Consider the following 24,057-nt stretch of genomic DNA (forward strand, 5'->3'; position numbering starts at 1 on the left):
AATTAAACCAATAAATAAAAGCAAGGATAATTGTGTGTTATTGGTGAGTAAATAACAGTGTGTTATTTTGAAAAGAATAACAAATTAGAAGGAAAAAAAGATTTTAAAAATACAGATTTCAGTATTCTGAGGCTCTGAGCCGTTTATTTTCCTCACAGACGGCAACAAAAGTCCGACATTATACGATTTAAAATATAAGCAATAATTGTGGCTTGATATTGAGTAAGAACATGTTTTTATGAACCCCACAGCTTCAGGTCTTCCTCGACCCAGAAAAAGACGTGCTGCAGGCACGAAACACATTACCAGTAGAAATACATTGCTTTTAAAATCGTGTTGGTGAACACGAAATGCCATGAGACTGGGTTGGATATACACCTGAACATCAGCAGGAGAGGACTCTTTAAAGTAGAGACACTATATACTGATATACACCTGAACATCAGCAGGAGAGGACTCTTTAAAGTAGAGACACTACATACTGATATACACCTGAACATCAGCAGGAGAGGACTCTTTAAAGTAGAGACACTATACTGATATACACTCGAACATCAGCAGGAGAGGACTCTTTAAAGTAGAGACACTACATACTGATATACACCTGAACATCAGCAGGAGAGGACTCTTTAAAGTAGAGACACTACATACTGATATACACATGAACATCAGCAGGAGAGGACTCTTTAAAGTAGAGACACTACATACTGATATACACCTGAACATCAGCAGGAGAGAACTCTTTAAAGTAGAGACACTACATACTGATATACACCTGAACATCAGCAGGAGAGGACTCTTTAAAGTAGAGACACTACATACTGATATACACCTGAACATCAGCAGGAGAGGACTCTTTAAAGTAGAGACACTACATACTGATATACACCTGAACATCAGCAGGAGAGGACTCTTTAAAGTAGAGACTCTACATACTGATATACACCTGAACTGAACATCAGCAGGAGAGGACTCTTTAAAGTAGAGACACTACATACTGATATACACCTGAACATCAGCAGGAGAGCACTCTTTAAAGTAGAGACACTACATACTGATATACACCTGAACATCAGCAGGAGAGGACTCTTTAAAGTAGAGACACTACATACTGATATACACCTGAACATCAGCAGGAGAACACTCTTTAAAGTAGAGACACTACATACTGATATACACCTGAACATCAGCAGGAGAGGACTCTTTAAAGTAGAGACACTACATACTGATATACACCTGAACATCAGCAGGAGAGGACTCTTTAAAGTAGAGACACTACATACTGATATACACCTGAACATCAGCAGGAGATGACTCTTTAAAGTAGAGACTCTACATACTGATATACACCTGAACATCAGCAGGAGAGGACTCTTTAAAGTTAGAAGTAATGTGACACCGGTTTCCTCTCAGCTAAACACACACAGACCCGCCCATCTAGACTGTGATTGGTTGCAGGTTTGGCGGCAACATTCTGCCACCATTGCAGCAGAACAACCGCAGGAAGATCTCGGAGCAACACACTCTTATTGGTCGGTTAAAACTATGGTTGTATTCGTAAAAACTCAAAAGTGTAGTCGTTGAATCTTTAAAAAACGTGTTCTCCCTCCGCCTCGGATTATTTCTCCAGTTATTTTTATTTTTCTTGCTGCACAAACCGAAAATAACAGCTCCACAATCACCCAGAAAACCCGGACGGGAAGGACTGACTACCGTGAGTAAGAGGATAGATTAGATAAAGATAAACTTTATTGATCCCTATTTGGGACATGTTATCGTCTCAGCAGCATAGATAAGACATTACACATGAATTATAGGTAAATAAAATACAATTTAAGATTGAAGATATCAATATATGGCCCCACGCAAAGTTATGTGATGAGCGTCGACAGGGGGGGATTCCAATTCATACTATAGGACAGTAAAACAAGAATACCATTTAATGGGGGAGTGATTAGTAAAATATGCATAAAGAAAAAATGATATCTGTTGACATTTCTGTCTCACATGGGTGTTGTTGAGAGATGTATCCATAGATCTGTATCCATAGTCCTTAATTTTGCCCTCAAAGTGCACCAGATTAATGCATTTAACTTCCAAATGAAAAAATCACTCTAGCTTTCAACCAGCTCTGATTTGGGGATTCAAGGCGCTCCCATATGGGCTCAGAACAGTCTCATAATACACACATGCACCGCCTCGGACTATCTTTCCAGTTATTTTTCTTTTTCTTGCTGCACAAACAGAAAGTAACAGCTCCACAATCACCCAGAAAACCCGGACTGGATCAACAGAAAACCCGGACTGGAAGGACTGACTACCGTGAGTAAGAGGATAGATTAGATAAAGATAAACTTTATTGATCCCTATTTTGGACATGTTATCGTCTCAGCGGCATAGATAAGACATTTCTACATGAATTATAGGTAAATAAAATACAATTTAAGATTCAGAATCAGTGCATTACCAGGTGGCATCCTTACCGGCTTTACTATCCTTACCATCCTTACCTTCCTTACCATCCTCACTATCCTTACCACCCTTACCAGGTGGCATCCTTACCAGGTGGCATCCTTACTATCCTTACCATCCTTACCAAGTGGCATCCTTACCAGGTGCATCCTTACTAGGTGGCATCCTTACTAAGTTGCATCCTTACTAAGTGGCATCCTTACTAAGTGGCATCCTTACCAGGTGGCATCCTTACCATCCTTACCTTCCTTACCATCCTTACCATCCTCACTATCCTTACCATCCTTACCAGGTGGCATCCTTACCAGGTGGCATCCTTACCTTCCTTACCATCCTCACTATCCTTACCATCCTTACCAGTTGGCATCCTTACCAGGTGCATCCTTACCAGGTGGCATCCTTACCATTCTTACCAGGTGGCATCCTTACCAGGTGGCATCCTCACCAGGTGGCATCCTCACCAGGTGGCATCCTTACCGGCTTTATCCTTACCAGGTGGCATCCTTACCATCCTTACCTTCCTTACCATCCTTACCATCCGGACTATCCTTACCATCCTTACCAGGTGGCATCCTTACCATCCTTACCAGATGGCATCCTTACCAGATGCATCCTTACCAGGTGGCATCCTTACCAGGTGGCATCCTTACCATCCTTACCAGATGGCATCCTTACCAGATGCATCCTTACCAGGTGGCATCCTTACCAGATGCATCCTTACCAGGTGGCATCCTTACCAGGTGGCATCCTTACCAGGTGGCATCCTTACCAGGTGGCATCCTTACCAGGTGGCATCCTTACCAGGTGGCATCCTTACCAGGTGGCATCCTTACCAGGTGGCATCCTTACCAGGTGGCATCCTTACTAGGTGGCATCCTTACCAGGTGCATCCTTACACAGTACACAGTACTTGAGTAAATGTACTTAGTTACTTTACACCTCTTTTTTTTGGACTGTTTGTTAATTCAATATTCTGAAAGAAAGCCGAAGCGGTCTTTGAGATGGATTTTGAGGGAGATTCCAAAATTTACCTTTTTGATTTTCTTTTATACAGATATTGGTTGTGTGGTTATCTTCTTATCTTTGCATTGAAAGTGGTTCAATGTGTTGGGACTTACTTTACCTTTGACTTAACATATACACAACAATATCCAAATCGCAGGACATTTGTTGAAGGCAGAATATCCGTTAACATCTCGGAGTGGAGCTGCAGAAAACCAGCACAAACCGTTTCCTTTCTCTGGTGTTTCAGATGTCGAAAATCTCAGAGGAAGATTGGAAGAGAGATCTGACCATCATCCTGGAGGATCTGTCTTCAGCACAGTTCATAAAAATGAAGGAATGTTTGAGGGGTTTCCCTCAGGTTCTGAAGGACAGCCGGTCCAGAGAAGAGATGCCTGGGAAGATCATTGAGTTCTACGGGAAAGAAAAGTCGATCCTCGAGATGGAGAGAGTGATGGAAGAGATACCGAAGAGAAATGATTTGGTTCAGAATCTGCTGAAACCCTACGTTCAGAAAGTGAGGAGCAAACCGGAGAAACAGCAGCATGGTGAGGAAATCCACTAACAGAATTCATCCCACGCCTATGTTCAGTTAAGCATGCTCAATAACACTTTACTCAAGTGTGGGATTATACTTCAAAGATGTGTTTCAAAGCCAAGTTCTTAAAAAAGCTACTACCATGATGTTGTGACTTTGGATTGGATATAGAGAGCACAAGATGAACATGATTAACTCTACTGTCAACCAATCCAAATGATCCAGAGTCCAACACATCTTCCAAATGGAGCAAACCTGTATCAGAATCAGTCCAGAGATATGGCCGCTTTCTACAATCTGACGTATTTGTAATCTGCCATTTTTTAGATATTGTCTGCATATGCTAGTAAATGCAACTTGTGCTAATTGTGTAACTTCTGCAGGTTAGCATCCGGCAGTTTGTATGTGGACCCTACTCTACATTTCTAACATAAGACTTTGGGGTCTCAACATGTCCGGGTTCACAACAGGACTCTATGAGCTGCTGCATAATAAACATAGGTGTAGAACAATCATGTTCTGCTGAGTAAATCATGTTTTAAATGTTCCAGAGAAGAAGAGGAGACGTGAGGAGGAGCCGGAGGAAGGAACCAGTCCTGCAGCAGGTAGGTGAAGTGTTGGTAGATTGGGGCCAATCACATCAAGTGCATCGTCCGTTGTTTAAAACATTAGGTTCAGTTCTGTTAGGTGGGCTGGTTGTCTTAACGAGACGTATTTTAAGCTGAAAGTCTGATTGATCACGAGACCCTGAGTGATGTTTGTTTCTCCTGTTAAAGATCAGCTGGAGGGAAGCCAACCTGTCAAGGTAAGAGTTGGAGAGGAAGAGGCTTGAGACGTTGTGGCACCTGTCGGCCACCGCAGTTACCCAACTCACAACATTCATCATTAAAGAGTCACGGCCGTAAACCTTTGTGTGATATAAAGTAAACATATTTCTTCCTGCCCTGTTAGAAACCGAAGACTCGTGACTCCCAGGATGGAAAAGCTCCATGGGTAAATCTTATTTCTTATTTATCACTTGCAGCTTTGAGACATTTACTTTCTCCAAGCTGAGTTCATGGAGAGGCTTTTCTTTGTGTGCAGAGGAAATCCATCTTTGATCTAAAATCCAGTGGGATTCTTGAGACGGAAGAGATTGTTGGGAAAGTTGTTAAAAAATCCGAGCTGCTCACATCCACGATAAAGACCTTTTATTTTTTTCTGGGCGTCGCCGACGAGACGGCCAGCGTCAAACTGATGGTGTGCGGAAAAGATCACCATCGACAAATCAAAGAGGGGAGCTCCTACATCTTCAGGAATCTAACACAAGATGGAATATATGTGAAGGTCAACGCATCGAGCAAAGTGTCAGAAACAAAACCTGTCATCGTCCCGGAGGAGTTCGAGAGAGAAGCTGAGAGACTGGTTTATCCTGAGAGTCCGCTTACCTCCATTAAAGACATCAAATCATCTCGTCCCCAGACACACGTGAGCGTCAAAGGAACCGTCACCGAGGTGAGTTCAAACTGCAGACCTACTTTACTCTCAAAGAGCCTGGTTACGATGATAATGCTTCAAAATGATCCGCTTCGCCTCGGGCCGAACCACGCCCCTTAGCTGTGATATAATGAGCATATACCACGGCCTGTCGTGAGCTATTGCTTAAATATATATATACAGTGGGGCAAAAAAGTATTTAGTCAGCCACTAATTGTGCAAGTTCTCCCACTTAAAAAGATGAGAGGCCTGTAATGTTCATCCTAGCTACACCTCAACTATGAGAGACAGGATGGGGGGAAGAATCCAGGAAATCACATTGTCTGATTTTATATATATATATATAAATATTTATATATATTTATAAGGCAGTTTGTTTTGAAATGTTGTGAAATAGAAATCATTGTTGTTTCTCTGCTGCTTTTTCCAGATCTATCCCGTCAACAAAGTGAAGGTGAAACACAAGGAGAAGAAGACGAATCAGCGAAGCTTCAAACTGAGTCAGGAAGATGAGGAAATCAGCGTCACCATGTGGGACGAGGCCACCAAGCTGATTAAATACCTTTCAGTCGGACACGTCTTTCTTCTTGAATACATGAAGCCCAATGAGTACCGTGAGAAAGTGTCTCTCAACTCATCTAAGTTCACCAAAATCACCAAGGTACCTGCAGCCTCCAGTCGGACATGTTGTCTCTGTGATGACAGCTTTCCTCAACATTTCTAATTCTGACTTTTTCCTCAAAATTCTGATTTTTTCAGACTAATAATGATTCAAACTCAAACTAAAAGGTGATGTTGCTGAAACAAGGCCAACCTGAAAAGTAGTTTAAACTGATGTTTCCTGGCGGCTTGTTCCACAGAAGACATCATATGGAAGCTAAATAGCCCCCAAAGCAAAATGCTCCTCACCTTAATCTGAAGACTTTATCTGATGTTTTCTCACGTCCTGAACATTGACCGTTAACGTGTCTTCATGCAGGTTCAAAGTGTCGGCATCCGGAAAGTGACTCGAGATTAGAGGGATCAAGGAAGCCACGCTGAAGGAGACTCACCTGGAGGTGGAATTAGACGCAAAGCTGCTCACGCTCATCGTGGCGTCTCGACTTCTGGCGAAAACGCTCGACTTCCAGCTGAAGACAGGCTTTGGTGATGATCTCCTTGAAAGAATACCGCTCTCAGTGGAGGCTGAAATACAAGGAAACAGAATCATCAACATGGCAGACCCTGAGAACATCTGAAGGGGAGTTCTGCAAATTAATGAAAAGCTCGAAATGTTGAACTTTTTCAAAAAATTCTGACTTTTTTCTCAAAATCTCAAAATTCTGACTTTTAAAAAAACTCAATCTTAATTTAATAATTGATCTCCCTGTTTTTTATAGCTTGTGTTTGAAGTTATTAGTTTAATAAACTTCACATTAATAAAGAACCTGGTGTTATTGTTGTGTTTATGAATCGGTCAACGTTCAGCGATCCAGAATCAGAAAAACAACGTAAACTAACAATAATTATCATGTATTTGAAATGTATTTTTACATGTATTTTTCATTTAACTATTTTTTCAAATGTATTATAACTAGGGCCGGGACTCGATTAAAAAAATTAATCTAATTAATTAGAGGCTTTGTAATTAATTAATCGAAATTAATCGCATTTTTAATCACATATAAATATTTGACCTGAGAACAGTGAGAAGCAATTTTTTTCACATGGATTTTAGTATACCATTAGGCGCATTCACACCGCAGTACTTTTCCCACAAAGGTTCATGAGAATTTAGTTCATGAGAACTCTTTGAACCTGGGGGTGGATTAGGCAAATGAAGCCGCTGACGTCACTTCTTCTTCTTCTGCTTTGGGTTTACTGGCAGGCCGCAAACCACTTCACGGCGTATACTGCCGCCCAAAGTCCCCTGAGTTGGGGACTGGCTTCAGTAGAAGCTGCTGGGAGTCCCAGCAGCCTTCCGAGTAAATCGCCAGAACGCCGACACCTTCTCATCTCCACCGCTCCCATGTTTTATTTTGTGTTGCCATAAGTTAGTCTCTCTGTGTTTCTGCGCTGGGCTAATGCTAATAATGCTAATGCGAGGATAATAAAATGGCGGCTTCACAAAACTTTTTGGGAGTTTTACGGGGCGTGGTTTGCAATCCGCCCAGCCAATCAGAAATATAGCTCTTTTCTCACAAGAGAGCCGTACGAAAGTCCCTGCTCTCTAGCAGCTCTCTGCTCTCTAGCAGGGACTTTCGTGGGGGTAAAAAGGTTCTCATGAACTAATTTTAGTACCGGCTCTTTTTGGTGTGAACGCGATAAAAGAGGCTAACGTCCACGCTAGCTTCCACGCTAGCTGCTATATGTTTTGCATTGAGGTGATACTTGAGGCTTGATGTGCTGCGGTGATATGTGAATTCCTTTTTGCATAATTTGCACACAACCGTGCTCTTATCGACGCTTCCATCCGTCCGTTTTTTAAAACAACATTTCCCACTGTTGTTCACTGTGGTTTGTTGTTGTCTGAAGTCATGAACGTTAGTTGGTGCTCCAGTATAATCGGTACGCCTGAAACTCATCCAGTGAGAAACGTTCCGCGGTGCAAAAATAAGTGCGATTAAAATGCGTTAATTTTTTTAACGCGTTAATTTTTGTGTGATTAATTAATCTTAATTAACGCGTTAAAGTCCCGGCCCTAATTATAACGTAATAACTAATTAAAACGTTCCCCTATTCAATGTTCCCCCAGTCATTCATTTTTTTTACTTTAGTATTTATGGTTGATTTATTATTCATAAACAAAAACACCAAGCCTGAAGCTGATAATACAAAATAAAATGCCATTCAATTTAACAAAAATCATAAGAAAATAAATATTCCATCATAATCTTTAATCATTTCCCTTTATTTAACTCTTATTTAACATGTATTTATTTTTATATAAGACACACTTTTGTAATATGTTAATGAGATCCTGTTCTCAATAAATGAAACTTAAGGAAGGTTTATTTTGGGCCAAACCATTCTTCACTGGAGGGTGAAGTCCAAACAACTTCAGACTTCCCGCTCCTCTGACTTCCTGTTTAGAAATCTGAAAAAAAATCTATCTAATGGCGTTTCCATTGCAGGCCTCGCTCGGCCTCGCTCGGTTTGGTTAGGCCTTATTAGGCCCGGCTCACTTTAATGCTGCGCTTCCATTACAGTTTAGGAACTGGGGCAGTTACTATAGTAACGCAGTGTAGGCGGAGCTGTGACGTCATCTTCAATGAGAGCCCCAGAAAAACAACACAGCCGTTAGCTCTTAGCACTCAGAGCTCACAGCTCTTCATATCTGTTCAGAAACTAGCCAGAAGTTAAACAAGTACAAACCACAGACTGCCTGTGTCATGGCGAATACAGTCGCTGGTTTATTTATGTCTGTAGGCCGTTGTTGTGAGTGTGGACGGTCGGAGCATATATAACGTTAGCTTAGCCAAGCTCCATTTAGAAAACACACATTTTAAAAGGTGTTTCTCTGCCGTCTGTCTGCAGACTCGTCAAAGCATTAATTCATGGTTTTTACTAACCGGTATCAGTATGTTGTTACTTCGGCATCATTTTGAAACGTGTATTACAATTAAATCACGGTCAAATATGTTCATCTTGTTGTAGTTGTAGCCCCCTTGCCAGCGATTCTCTCTCTAGTTTAGCATACTCAGCCCGACTCAGCCTGGTTGTTCCTGGCCCTAGAACCACCATTTAGTCGGGCCAGAAAAAAGGTGAAAAAGTAGCCCCGGGCCAAAACTAGGCCAAGTGGAAACGCAACCAAAAACGGGCCCCGCACGGCTCGGCACGCTTAAAGCGAGCTACCCGCTGCAGTGGAAACTCGCCATAAGTGTGAAAACCCGGGCTGAGGTTCAAGGAAGAGACGCAGTAAGTTTACACTCAGCTTGTTCAGAAAATCTATCTGTGAGATACATGTCATTCTACATTTACTTAAGGTTTACTTTAAGGGTTACTTAAGGCTTACTTTAAGGGTTACTTTAAGGGTTACTATAGCCCGCAGCGAGGGCAAAAGTCTGATCATTGGGAAAGAAGCAAAGAGAACTGCAAACAAAAAGATATGTTATAAAAGACGAATAGTTTACATGATTACACAAATTATTTGTTTGCAAGTTATAGCTTTACGTTTGAGATGAGGTTTCTGTAGCTTGACTGAGTTTTCTTTTCTCTTAAACTCTTAGTTTTGCTTGATCTTAACGGCACGACCTGATCCCATACGTCGGAGCTCCTTACAAAATATATATTATATGTCACGTTGCTCTATTCTAATATTCTCAATGTACAGCGTTTGGTAATGACAGCGTGCTCCTTCTGCAAGCGAGTGCTTGCAGGATCTGGAAATCCCACGTTCAGAGAGTCTTGCCGACTTCTGATCACTTCCCTGAGAGAAATGTCTCCCGACTTCAAAACTTTGGCTGCGCAGCGCGGGCTCAGCCTTCAGAACAATGTCAAAACGGCCATGAGAAGTCGTCCGAGGCAAAGACGCAAAACTTAACTGTCTATCGCCTCTGCAACGATCTCTATCGATGCGTTTGATTACGCATCGAGAGAGCACACAGTTTATGTCCATGCGGACCAGGAGGAAGGCTTGAGTTCAGGCTGGGCTACATCAGGTCAATTCAGTTCATTTATTGTAAATGGTTTGTTCATATTTTGACAGAGGCGGTTGGTGGATTGTTTTCTAGGTCGGGCTGTGCCACGTGCAATCAATTTCAGCCAGGGGCGGCGGGTGCTGTAGGCTCGGGAAGGCTAAGCCATATAGAGAGAAGAGTTACGACAGCGGAGGACCAACATGCTTGATCGTCACGTGGTTCAGGGAGACTCAATAGTTCCCCGGAAGTTCGTGGTGGGACATTTGAATGCATGATTACTGAAGATAGAACTACGATTTTTGGTAATAAGTAGTGAATAAAGGTTTTGATTTGAAATATTTATACAACATATCGATGTGTATGTAGTTACATCAATATTTGAAAAAGTTAACTTTGCTAATATTTGAGGAAAGATAAAATAAGAAGTAGGCTACTTTATTGATACCAATTTGGGAAATGTTTACTTTGCAGCAGCAAAAGAAAAGGCATTGCACATAAGACAGTTAAAAGACTAATTAAACAATCGAAAATGTAAACATCTCAAATAGAAATAAAAAAGTAGAAAATATACATAGTGTAAACAGCTATCTTACCTGTTAACATACATGTTAGGCTAACGTTGCCTTGGTTAAAGAGCCTGTTGTTTATTGCTTTGAATTGTTTAAAACAAATATTATCTTCTTAAACCTGAATGGTAGTCAGGAGCATCACTTCCTAATGTTTGATATATTTAGAGGGAGGGGAGGAAGGTTTACAAATTCAGATTAGATACATTTCTACCATTTCTTTCATTCATGGTGGTTTCAGTAATCCCCTGGTAATTGAGGACACAAGTAATCTAAATGAGTAATGTCTTCTTTATGACTTTCAGAAAGGACAGGAGACCCACAGGTGCCATCAATGATTGTCAACTGACAGTAAATAAATGAAATTCAATAAACATTGAATAGCATGCATGCAGTTTGTCTGTGCCCTTTCCTCCGTGTTGTCCGGCATATAGTCTCCCCCATGGTTTGCTGTGCTGCCGGGGGATGCTCCAAGCGCTCAGAGAAAGGAGTACACATGTAAAGCTTCCCCACTGACACAGAGGAGGAAAGAATGTCTTGCTCAAGTCAGCAGGAGCAATTTAACTATCACAAAAGACAACAACAGCAACAACATATGTGAGGTAATCATATTTTTCACAAAACGAAGACCACACCATTGGGAAGCTTAATGTCTGTTTAATCAAAATAAGGAACAGGGAGAGGCTTGCAAAGCTATGGGAGTTGAGACTCAGGTGCAGGGTGAGGGTCTCAGTGCAGGTCTTCAGGCTCCATTGAATCCCCCTGGGGTTCTTGTGCTGAGAGAGGGAGACAGGAGAAAGGGTTAGATACATCTAGCAACCTATAGGATGGGACATTGCTGACCTATTTTAAACTTACCTTGTGTTTTCACTCTCACTTAAGTCCCTCTCTCTTTGCCATCAATCCAAAATCAGCTGAGCTGCAACATAATACAGACAGGTAATAATCAACAGAATCACAAAGACATAATATGACTGCTAAAAACACTCACCCATAAGATACGTTTTTGTTTACTGTTTAGAAGTCTCAAATATCCACTCTAAATCCATATCAATAGCGATGTATCACAAACATAGCTCTCTTCCTTATTATTGTGTAACGTTCGTTAACTATATTATACTAGCTTGAACTCCAAAATGGATATCCTCCTTTCACCACCTCCACCCACTACAATCACACGCCCCAATGTTATATTTAACTAATATGTAACTCCCTCCACCCCGGATAAAAGCACGTTAAGAAGCCCCTTTTCTCTAATTCCACAACGTTGGGTTGAAATAACATTAGGAGAACGGATTAATAGGCTGTTCGTGGTTAACGTGTGTTGCTAACTTTATCCGGCATTCTAGCCTAATCTGTAAACGTTAAATATACTGATTGAAGGGATAATCCACTAACATCCTTTAATACACATGTGTAGTTAATTTGATTCAGATGTGCTGATAATATCCGCAATATAAATCTTTAAACGTCTTCTTAGCTTCAAAAGTCCAACACGAACGGTCTATTATGCTGCAACTCTACTGCGCTGCTAGCCGCAGATCCTCTCAATAGTTTCCCGGAAGTCAGCGGCAAGCTAACTTCCGGGGAACTATTGAGAGGCTCCACGATCCGCCATTGCTGTAAAAAACTGGTCCATTGGAGTGAACGGAGATGTCGTAACTCTTCTATTATATGGCTCTAGGGAAGGCTAAGCCCTCCCAAATATTTGTGTCACTGCATCCTGGTAAAATAAAAATATAATGTTTGTGTCTTTGACATTAGCGCTGCTATGCAGCCACCTGTGCCCTGTACCACGAAGCCAGTTCAACAGACCCTGGATATGTTTGAGTTATCTTAACTAACCCTAACAAACGAGATCTCGCTAAGCAGTCCTACGACGCTGGTTATCAACTCGGTAAATCAAGCCAGGGTTTCTCTCTCCAGCTGAGAGCGCGTTCACGTGAAAGGGGCGGGGTTAGCTACATTTGACCAATCACAAACAGGGACAAGTGTACTGACAGCGCAGCGTCATACTTCATTAATGAAAAGTAATTTAATATTAGACAAATATGAGCTTTAAACATCCACGACTTAAACATATAATCCAGGATACAAGCCACATAGTTGCTGAAAGGAGAATACAGAACAACTGGTTAAAAAATAACTACCGAGTGTTTGAAAGCGTACAGGTTTATGATATCACTGCCCGTCTAAAACACGAGTGGATCTGACTTTAATTACATTTGAGTTGAGTGTTGCTTAAAATAATACTTCTGCATACAGTCTGTGACGCTGAGTGTTGCACGGCCAGATACGGCTCGAGAAGCTGACTCAGATAATGAGATATATGATATATTATGATATTATATGATTGATGATCTGATTGATGATGTGATATGAATGATAAGTGCGACACGTCGGCGTCTTCTCTGCATACGGCAGTTTAAACTGTATTTCCTTTATCCTGTAATATGACTTGAGAGATTTAAACTCCGCACACTGAGCTCTGATTGGTCAGCAGGCGGTGCTTTCACTGAGTTGATCTCTTTACTATAGACGCCGGAGGCGTGCAGCGTCAGGTAAAAAAAGTTATTTAGCCTTCCCAAACCTGAGCCTCACGCGCCGCCTATAATTTCAGCAAACATCCCAGAATGACTTCATGCAAAAAAAACAGGAGTTTTCAGAGTTAATTTCTTTCATTTTAATGCCTTCATAAACAATTCATGCATTTGAGACTGAGGACTACAAACACTTTAAAACAAAGGCATTAGCAATACTTGCATACATATATGTATGTATATATAATGTATATCATTTATATATATGTATGGAAATATATATATATATATATATATATATATATATATATGTATGGAAATATATATATAATGAATGAATGAAAACTTTATTACAGACTCAGGGTCCAGATAAAAGACAAGACATTACATATAATAAATTACATACACAGCATCAAAATAATTCATAGTTTAAGAATAATTTAAATCAGTGTCCTACAAAGAGACAACTATACCAATGTCTCCACAGCTGCGACTGGTAGCGTGTACTAAGCCTTATGTTCGATAAGGCCAAGAGGATTTCATTATCAGAGTCATTAAGCCGGCAAATACATTTATACATAATATTTCTTAAAACAGCTTGTAGAGTATTGACTCCTGCAGCCACAAACATTTCACTTGCACTGACCATCGAGGTCTCTTCAGCAATATTCTCATGGCATCATTATGAGCTACTTGAAGTTTCCGTAAACTTGCTTTTCTGTAGTTTGACCACTTTAGAGCGATGTGCAATATGCTCTGAACAGAGACATCTTCACTCCATCTGTACATGCACCAAACTCACGTAGGAGAATGTTTGCTTGTGCATACATCATGCGGCATAGCCTATAAATATCTTCATCATCTGTCATTTGTTCTGTAATAAAGTGTCCAAGATATTTTAACTTATTACAGACACTAAGATTAATATCAGACAATTTAAAATCAGGACATTTTAGACATTTATCCTGTTTGGTTCTAAAGATCATGACAGCACTCTTACTGGCGTTGTATTTGATGTCATGTTCCACACCATACACAGAGCAAACAGCAAGAAGCTGCTGAAGACCAGCGCTAGATGGACTCAGCACAACAAGATCATCTGCATACATAATACGGTTCACTAGATCAGTGGTTCCCAAACTGTTTGTGCCCAAGGCACACCAAAGGACAAGTAAAAATCTCAAGGCACACCTATTGTGCAAAATAGCCCTTATAACACGTGTTATCACTCATGTCATGTAAAATATCTGTAAATGTGCATTTTATTTGGCATTTACTAATGCCAAATAAAATGTGACAAAAACAACTATATTACTCATGACATATTTATTAACGAAATATTTCAGAAATTAATTTTAAACTTTATCAAATTAGGCTTCATCAAAGCAGCAACACACTCATTTAAACCAGACAGGTCACAACATTAAAAATCAGGCAAAGGAAACTCAGCAGAAATTCAGCACAGAGAACTGTCAATGCAAGGAAGCTGCATTGTGGTCCTGAACTACAAATTATAAATGTAACATTTCAGCAATCAGAATTGAAACATGTGCTATTGTAAATATTTTGCCGATATATTACACTACTTCGTTACTATCTACATAAAGTAACTCGTTACTTTACTCGCCGAGCACGTACGAACTGCGCATGCGTGAGTGGCAATAACTTTCCTTACCAGCAGGCGGCGGTAGTGTGTATTTGTCATTCAAAACAGGCAACAACCGGAAGACAGAGAAGAAGAACAGACTGCGTGATATAAACAAACAACACATAGCTGTGCGGTAGCTTCACCTTAGCATGTGTTCTTTGCAGGTGCTTGTTGAGGTTTGACCACGTGGTGTTTCCAGCAGTGGATAACAGCTTCTGGCCTGGACACAGTTTGCACCTCACCGTCACATTCCTGTCTATTCTTCGGACCAACTCAAAGTAATGGGCATACCTCCACCCCTCGAGAGTTATCGCTGACTCAGCCATGTTTATGCAGCACTGCACGTGGAGATGTGGACGCGCAAGTCGCGCATATTACGTACATATAAACCTACAAAGTACTGATATAGTAAATTAAATAATTATTTTTGTGTAGTTGTATATTGCAATAATAACAACGTATGGTTGTCACAAAATCCCACGGCACACCCGGACTTGCCTCACGGCACACCAGTGTGCCGCGGCACACCGTTTGGGAACCACTGCTCTAGAGTACTACCAATCATGCATCCAGTATTACAGGCTTTCAGTCGCTTGGACAGATCATCAATATAAAGGTTACAAAGAACTGGGGACATAATTCCACCTTGTCTGACACCATTGCTAACCCCAAATGGGGCCGAGACCCTATTGCCCCATTTGACTTGCATAGTCTGGTGGCCATACCAGTAGACCAGAACTCTCACAATGTATTTGGCACCCCTCTTTGACTCAGTTTAACAAATAACTTCCTATGATTAACACGATCAAAGGCTTTAGAAGCATCAATGAAACACAGACCCGGCGTCATGGGCGGGCCCCATGGGGCCGGGCCCGCCCATCCAGGATTTGGGGCCGCGGTTTTAATCAGGGCTGAATACAACATTTAAATTGTTTTATTATTATGTTCAGTGGCGGCGCCAGGGATACTGGGGTAGGCTACAGCCATACCAATAAATGGCTTAGCCGCACCTTGACAAATGATTTTAAAGTAAGCAAAATAAAGTCCGCCAACTCGCGCGGAGTAAACTGCACAGACATCAGTTAGTTAGTTAGATTGATTTCAGTGGCCACTTGTCTGGAAATACCGAAGACTAGAAACGGTTTTGAAAACTTTTGTCACGTAGTGATCGTCTTCTCAATAGAACATCTTTGATAATGTCTTCTGGCCAATCAGAATCAAGATAACGGCATGGTGTTGATGCAGGAAGTCCCGACGGAGAATACTTTTACTGTAGTAAATCTCTATATACATCGATACTGTGATGTCTTTCAATGTTCAGTTCAATGAAGGAGACTGGATCGTCGTTAGCCAAAGCACTGAGTTTATTCTAAATACAAACAATTAAACAAACAAACGAACAAACGGCCGGAGGATTGATAAAGTTCTCCTCCTGTCGGGGGAAAACCCATATCAACTCTGCCGGTCAAAGGACCATACAGCGCCAACCCATTATTTCGGATGGGCGGGACCTCAGGAGCCCGCGTTCATTTCTAATGACTGCCAGATGTAAAAACAAGAGCTCTTTGTCTCCAAACTGCAGAGCAATGGGAGCCCTCCCCCATCGGAAAGAAGAGACAGATTCACAGACACAAAGTGACATAAGGAATCTCACTATCTAAAGTATTAAGCACAATTAGCTTGGATTAAAATATTCTCTCACAGATACAACATTACGTGTTGATAGAAATCAACACATAATGAAATAAGACCCCACGGTTTGATGATTGATAGGTGTGTGGGCTGTCTTTCATTTTGACACACAGAACAATGCGGGCTATCCACCCTTATCCGCAATGTAAAGTAATTCACAGTCTCTTCCCTCTGTGAGGTGCAGCCAACCCAGTCTCACAAAAAAACGTGTAATAACTACGTTGGTCCACAACGTAGGACGGAGTATTTCTACAAAAACGCCTCTGAAATTGTAAAATGCCTACGTTTTTTGTCACCATTCATTCCAATGGCTGGCGTCTACAGTATGTCACGTGATCTTCAAATTTCTCCCTGCAGAAAAAAGAAACATGGCCGAACTTCGTTTTATTCTCGGTGTAAAATGCCTATTTTAAAGTTAGTTTGGCCATTAAAATGCTTTTTGATGTCATTTGATGCGAGAAATATGAGTTGTTATTTCAGATGATGTGTGCAGTGGATGTACATGATCTTTAGTTTGCTAGTTATTACGAAGATTACTTGTGTCTATACAACGTTTTCATTGTCACCAAGGTGGTTGCTAGGGATGCTGCTATCGATATTATTTCTGTTATACGTTATTTTCCCCTGTGCAATTCTCCATTTACTCAACAATAACACATAATTATCCTTGTGTTTATTTATTTAACTGTCCTGAGAGTGGAGGTCTGCAGGCACAGGCAGGCTCCCATGGTCAGGACCGAGGGTTGGAGCAGCTCATTTGCTTTACAGAATATTACACCCGGAAGTAAGTATTCTCTCCGCTTCGCTTGACAAACCCCGTGATAGTCCTCAAGCTCTGTGATTGGAGAGTGTGCCGAGCGTCGAACAGCACTTGAAATGGGATGGAACCACGGCAGACTGTCCAAAACTGGATTTGAACGGGTCCACCCCGTCCCCCCCTCCCCCACCCCGTCCCCAGAACTACACATGCTGGCTATTGTGTTTCGCAACCTTCGCAACATGCTCTATGGCACTCCTCTACTGGGAGTTGTAGTTTTAAAATACGTTTTCGTATTTCCCATAATAAGAAGTGGCCAGTATTAAACTGTGTCCATCCCTGGAGGTTTAGGGGATAGGAAACACTCAAATGTAAAACATATAATTAATAAATGGGTGAAAATTGCTTGTGTCCATAATGGGCAGCATTACCCACATGCCAGCTAAGGTCAGAAGAGCTTTATTTAACAGCTGGTCTTATGTCTGTGACCCCTCCTGTTGTTCATTGATGAGCCTGAAACATGCACTTGTCAAGGTTCAGAGGCACATTTTGCAAATATGGCAGTAGCCATCGATCATCTTAAGATAAGATATACTTTATTGATCCCAAGTTGGAAACATTTGCGTTACATCAGCATGTGTAACAGTTGTAAATATGCAGTGGTGTTTATTTGTAAATCATTTAGTATAATCACACATATCTGTGTTTTATATTTAATAATTCTGTGTTCTTTATTTATTGATTGTTCAATACCTGACAAGGCCAGAGATGAAAAACTTTGGTCGCATGTTCCTCAACAGTGCATTACAAGACATCTGATCAATATGTGTGTATACCTCCACCATTAAACTGTCGTATTCTGCACATTTCTTATACTATCTACATACATCTTATATAAGAGTATAATACATATGTATAATATCAGTTAAAATAAGTGCTTCAACATAGTTAACATTGCTGGAGGTATACACAAAGTTTTTCATTCATTGCATAAGTACACCGTTTGTGTATAATATGTCAATAAACCTTAGAAAATCTTGAAATCTTGAAAGGGATGTGCAAAATAGTCATTATATACAGTCTTTAATGAACTATTAGTAGAGAATAACGAGTAATGAATATACTTTATAGGGATCCTATTAATATCTAATAATAAAAATAATGAAATTCAATAACATGCTTTAACCACTAGGTGTCCCTTTATATCAGCTGTGCACCTTTATGGTGTAAATACAGCCTATCTACCAATTGGATCAAATATAAAAGTCAGCCGAATTAGTGTTGATACTGCAAGGAGACGTATTGTGTGAAAAGAAATGTAAGATGTTGTTTAATGGCTGATATATTTATGATCCACGTCACGTTTCCAGTGTGGGCGGCAGTTCCTCATGTTTGTCTAGAAGTCTTCTCATCAGGGCTCTATAAATACAGAACTACGGCAGATATGTAATATGTAATGCAGCCGAACCGTGTATTACAATGCCGTTATGTGATGACCTCCAAAGACAAAAGCAAGCACACTCGGAATAAAGTGTTTTCGGTCTGTTTCCGGTATTTGTTTATAACGATGTGATGTGAGATGTGAGACTGGAATTGCACAGGGGAAAACAATGTATCTATGCCACAATTTTCGATGCGGATTTTGTTAAACTAATACGTTTGCGCTGTGGACCAACACTATACATTGACGGGGAAGGGGGTAGCAATAAAGATTACACCATTAAACTGTTACCCAACATAACAGAAATAATATCGATAGCAGCGTCCTTAGCAACCACCTTGGTGACAATGAAAACGTTGTATAGACACAATTTCCTGAAGTAATCTTCGTAATAACTAGCAAACTAAAGATCATGTACACCCACTGCACACATAATCTGAAATAACAACTCATATTTCTCGCATCAAATGACATCAAAACACATTTTAATGGCCAAACTAACTTTAAAATAAAACGAAGTTCGGCCATGTTTTTTTTTTCTGCAGGGAGAAAGTTGAAGATCACGTGACATAGACGCAAACCATTGGAATGAATGGTGAAAAAAACCGTAGGGATCTTACAATTTCAGAGGCGTTTTTGTAGAAATACTACGTCCTACGTTGTGGACCACCGTAGGTATTACACGTTTTTTTGTGAGACTGGGTTGGTGCAGCAGGTTCAGCTTTCAGAACAAAGTAACAAAAAACTAAAATGGCATTCATTTTTTTAAATATGTCATGTAGTGATAGATTTATTTATTTCTCTTCTCAAGAGAGTACCAGAATGTGTAACCCTGCAGGGGTTGGGTTTTCAGCAGGTCAACTCTTTCACCTGTGGAGAAATTGCAGGATTGGCTCCAGGTCGCCCTTTTTATTTACTACAAGACAAATGTGCCTTTTTATTTCATACAGTTCAATTTGGATTGAGACAGGGAAATAATCTAAACCTCACGCGTGGCGTTTCACTGTCAAGGGGAGCGGGTATGTAATTACATTGCAAATACTGACTTGAGCGGCGCCCCACCACTGTATGGGTTAGCCCTACCATAGATTACCCAACACAAATACTCTGGAGCCGCCACTGATTATGTTTATTGTTGTTATTTGTAGGGCGTTGTCCTAATATTTATTTTTGTTTTAAACTATGTTGAAAGATTAGTTTAATAGCATTTTTATTTTGCTATGAAATCCTGAATGAAATTCTGAATGAAAGGCTGCGCGCGAGACTGGTTTTTCGCTGAGTTGAGTCGTGTGGGTTTTTGAGTGAGATGCGGCACAGCAGCCTGTCAGTTTACTCTTGCTAGGTTAGTTTGGCTATTATCATTTATATTTATCTGCAACAATGGATATCAGGAAGTGTTTCACGAAAGGAATATGCAACTCAGCGCCAGATGCAGGCACATTAGAAGAAATCAGTTACGTTACCAACGAGCTAGCAAGCCAGCCAGGGACAAGGGAGGCTGGCAATCAATTATATTTTGAAGAGAAATTGACTCTCAAGCCGGCTCTCTCACAAACTCCTGCTCTGTGCGCAAGCAGACCGCTGCACATGCTCTCTGCCTCGCTCAATCTCTCTCTCTCTCCATCGCTCAACCTCACTCCACCTCCACCCTGTGTGCGCTCCTCAAGTTTGCCTGCTTGCTTGCCCAAGTTAGCACATCGTTACAAATGTGCCACAAAACCAACCAATGGATGTAGCCTATACTAAGACCGTCAACAGCCTTATGGCTTACCTAACCCCCCCCCCCCCCCCCCCCCCCCTTGACAAATCTCGAGATTTCCCGGGAAATGTAAGTTTCGGGGTGGGCCCGCCCTGGTAAATCAAATGCCCGCCCAGAGACGTATGTCTGCCGCCGGATCTGATGAAACCCATAAGAACTGATGAGGTATTACCTCTATATTTGTTGACCAGTTCCTTTAAGGCGTATATACACAAGTCAGTGCCATGTTTAGCCTTAAAGCCAAACTGGTTATCTGTTGAGTTAATAAAGTCATCTAATCTGTCCAGCAGAATTCTTTCTAGGACTCTTGACAGTGTGCTGGCTAACGCTATGGGCCTATAGTTATCTAGGCTTCCCACTTTACCGGCTTTGTCCTTAATAACTGGCTCCAACAGAACAGACAACATTGAGTCTGGTCACAAGCCATGACTCATAAAGGCAGTAAAGCAGAAAGAAAGAAGAGGAGCTATCTTCACACTGGCATATTTAAGATGCTCAGCAGAAATATGATCTACACCACTGGCTTTGTTGTCCGACAGCTTGTTTATAGCTTGGCACACCTCATGTGGTATCACCATTGACTCATTGCTATCGTCTACCCTATACAGTTCACTTAGGACACAGTTGAATAAGGTACTATAATGCTGTCGCCATAACTCCACAATGGTGTCTGTTCCGGATGTTCCGTCAACAGTGCATGGTAGAGATATTTTGCATTTATTAATAGCCCTCACTTCTTTCCAAAAATCCATAACATTGTTACTTAGCAGCTTCTTAGCCATGGAATCGGCCCTCATGGTTTGCTCATTTCTACAGATGAAGCGAATAGCATACTTGTATCTTGCATTAGTAAGCTTCTTGTACTCAAGTACAGACCCTTGTCTGGGTCTGCCTGCCATAGCCCATGATTTAGTGGCTTCACAGGCTTCAGCAGGACACTCAGCTACATACCTATTCCAGCCAGGCCTGATGTTATGAGTCTTATTGTTACTTTTGTAGTAAGGCTTACTGCCTTCATACAGAGCACTTACTATATCACTGTACATGGAGCAGATATCACTCCTATGCTTTGCATCCTTACAGTTAACATCACTACACATAATTGCATCTCTAGGTAGATGAATATTAGTTAAGGATGTATCTGTCTGAGCATAATAGGATGTAATGTCTTCCTTTGTGAGAGTTGACCAGTCTAGTTTTTCTGTTTGAGCACTATTTACATGTCTGGTTAGCCCAGGTAGATGTTCGACATGTATTGACATAGCAACAGGTATATGATCAGTCGTTGCTGTCCCATACAGAATGCTCATACACTCAAGTGAAGCATGCGCATCAGCTGTACTAATACAATGATCAAGCCATGACGTAGTATGCCAGGCCTCGCTAATGTAGGTATAACTATCTGCAGGCAAAAGCACCTTGCTTGACAATATACAATTGTTATCTTGACAGAACTGAGCCATATGCTTGGCAAATAATGAGTTCCTGTCTGATATATCTGCATTCATATCCCCAATGACATACACACAAGAAGAAGTATTGCTTTGAATGAAGGAATTAATGAAAGCAAGCCTATTTAGATATTCATCCTGATGACATCCGGCCTCTCTGAAGAACCAGCACCTTACCGTGGTAGAGAGGTTTGTGTGCCCTGATGAACCTGGGGGCTGTGTTGTCTGGAACCTTGTGTTCCTGGTAGGGTCTCCCATGGCAAATTGGTCTCAGGCAAGGGGCCAGACTAAGATTGGTTCAAAAGACCTCATGAAAGAAAAACTAAGAAGTGAGGATACCCGGCCCGGAGGAAGCCCGGGGTCCCCTTCTGGAGCCAGGCCCAGAAGGAGGACTCGTCGGCGAGCGTCTGGTGGCCGGGCTTGCCACGGAGCCCGGCCGGGCCCAGCCCGAAAAGGCAACGTGGGCAACACCTCCGCTTCTCCGTCCCGCGGGCCCACCACCTACGGGAAACATCGATGGGGTCGGGTGCGCTGCCAGAAGGGTGGCAGTGAAAGCGGAGGGTCTCGACGGACCAGACCCGGGCGACAGAAGCTGGCTTTGGGGACGTGGAACGTCACCTCTCTGGGGGGGAAGGAGCCGGAGCTTGTGCGGGAGGTGGAGCGTTACCAGTTGGATCTGGTTGGGCTCACCTCTACGCACAGCGTCGGCTCTGGAACCTTACTTCTGGATAGGGGTTGGACTCTATTCTTCTCCGGAGTTGCTCAAGGTGTGAGGCGCCGGGCGGGTGTGGGGATACTCACAAGTCCCCGGTTAGGTGCTTCGTTGTTGGAGTTTACCCCAGTGGACGAGAGGGTCGCCTCCCTACGCCTGCGGGTTATGGGGGGGAAAACTCTGACTGTTGTGTGTGCTTATGCACCCAACAGCAGTTCAGAGTATACGGCCTTCTTGGAGACCCTGGAAAGAGTCCTGTATGGGGCTCCTGAAGGGGACTCTTTAATCTTGCTGGGAGACTTCAACGCACATGTGGGCAATGATGGAGACACTTGGAGGGGCGTGATTGGGAGGAACGGCCCCCCTGATCTGAACCGGAGTGGTGGTTTGTTACTGGACTTCTGTGCTAGTCATGGATTGGCCATAACAAACACCATGTTCGAACATAAGGATGCTCATAAGTGTACGTGGTACCAGAGCACCCTAGGCAGAAGGTCCATGATCGATTTCGTTATCGTATCATCGGACCTGAGGCCGTTTGTTTTGGACACTCGGGTAAAGAGAGGGGCGGAGTTGTCAACTGATCACCATCTGGTGGTGAGTTGGGTCGAGTGGCGGGGGAAGCCTCTGGATAGACCTGGTAAGCCCAAACGTGTAGTTCGGGTGAATTGGGAACGTCTGGAGGAGGCCCAAGTTCAGGAGGCCTTCAACTCACACCTCCGGCGGAGCTTTTCGGGCATTCCTGTGGAGGTTGGGGACATTGAACCAGAGTGGTCGGTGTTCAAAGCCTCTATTGCCGAAGCCGCGGCGGGGAGCTGTGGTCTCAAGGTCCTAGGTGCCTCAAGGGGCGGTAACCCTCGAACCTCCTGGTGGACACCGGTGGTCAGGGAAGCCGTCCGACTGAAGAAGGAGGCCTTCAGGGATTTGTTATCCCGGGGGACTCCCGAGGCAGTTGCAAGGTACCGACAGGCCCGAAGGGCAGCAGCCTCATCCGTGGCCGAGGCAAAGCAGCGGGTGTGGGAGAAGTTCGGAGAAGACATGGAGAAGGACTTTCGGGCGGCACCAAAGTTGTTCTGGAAAACTGTCCGACACCTCAGGAGGGGGAAGCAGGGAACCATCCAAGCTGTGTACAGTAAGGATGGGACGTTGTTGACCTCAACTGATGGAGTGTTAGGGCGTTGGAAGGAACACTTTGAGGAACTCCTGAACCCGACAACTCCGCCCTCTATGTTAGAGGCAGAGCTGGAGTATGACGGGGGATCAACACCAATCTCCCGGGGGGAGGTCACTGAGGTCGTCAAACAACTCCACAGTGGCAAAGCCCCGGGGGTGGATGAGATCCGCCCGGAAATGCTGAAGGCTCTGGGTGTTGAGGGACTGTCAT

The 24,057-nt window shown here is 42.3% G+C and overlaps 1 protein-coding gene across 10 annotated transcripts; it reads left to right on the top strand.

Annotated features, from left to right (window-relative positions):
• The first annotated feature begins 1,282 nt into the window (after window positions 1-1,282).
• LOC117546330 lies at window positions 1,283-6,914 on the top strand. Of its 10 annotated transcripts, XM_034216517.1 has the most exons (10): window positions 1,294-1,714; window positions 2,247-2,322; window positions 3,725-4,022; window positions 4,564-4,617; window positions 4,789-4,817; window positions 4,964-5,005; window positions 5,096-5,506; window positions 5,919-6,149; window positions 6,248-6,277; window positions 6,468-6,914. In XM_034216517.1, the coding sequence occupies exons 3-9, from the start codon at window positions 3,725-3,727 to the stop codon at window positions 6,272-6,274; spliced, it is 1,092 nt and encodes a 363-aa protein (XP_034072408.1). In that variant the 5' UTR covers window positions 1,294-1,714; window positions 2,247-2,322; the 3' UTR covers window positions 6,275-6,277; window positions 6,468-6,914. The 10 variants fall into 10 exon arrangements, with proteins under 10 accessions (XP_034072409.1, XP_034072402.1, XP_034072406.1 ...); XM_034216516.1 differs by lacking the exon at window positions 6,248-6,277 and having other exon boundaries at window positions 1,301-1,714; XM_034216511.1 differs by lacking the exons at window positions 6,248-6,277; window positions 6,468-6,914 and having other exon boundaries at window positions 1,291-1,714; window positions 2,247-2,326; window positions 5,919-6,232.
• The last annotated feature ends 17,143 nt before the right edge of the window (window positions 6,915-24,057 follow it).

The sequence above is a fragment of the Gymnodraco acuticeps genome, unplaced genomic scaffold, assembly GCF_902827175.1.
Source record: "Gymnodraco acuticeps unplaced genomic scaffold, fGymAcu1.1, whole genome shotgun sequence".
Lineage (NCBI taxonomy): Eukaryota > Metazoa > Chordata > Actinopteri > Perciformes > Bathydraconidae > Gymnodraco > Gymnodraco acuticeps.

Bases quoted from the DNA above. Each gene is read 5' to 3' on its own strand.
- LOC117546330 (XM_034216515.1), top strand. From the start codon at position 3,725: ATGTCGAAAATCTCAGAGGAAGATTGGAAGAGAGATCTGACCATCATC. The intron at 4,023-4,563 runs GTGAGGAAATCC...TAAATGTTCCAG, and splicing joins ACCGGAGAAACAGCAGCATG to AGAAGAAGAGGAGACGTGAG. The intron at 5,006-5,095 runs GTAAATCTTATT...CTTTGTGTGCAG, and splicing joins AGGATGGAAAAGCTCCATGG to AGGAAATCCATCTTTGATCT.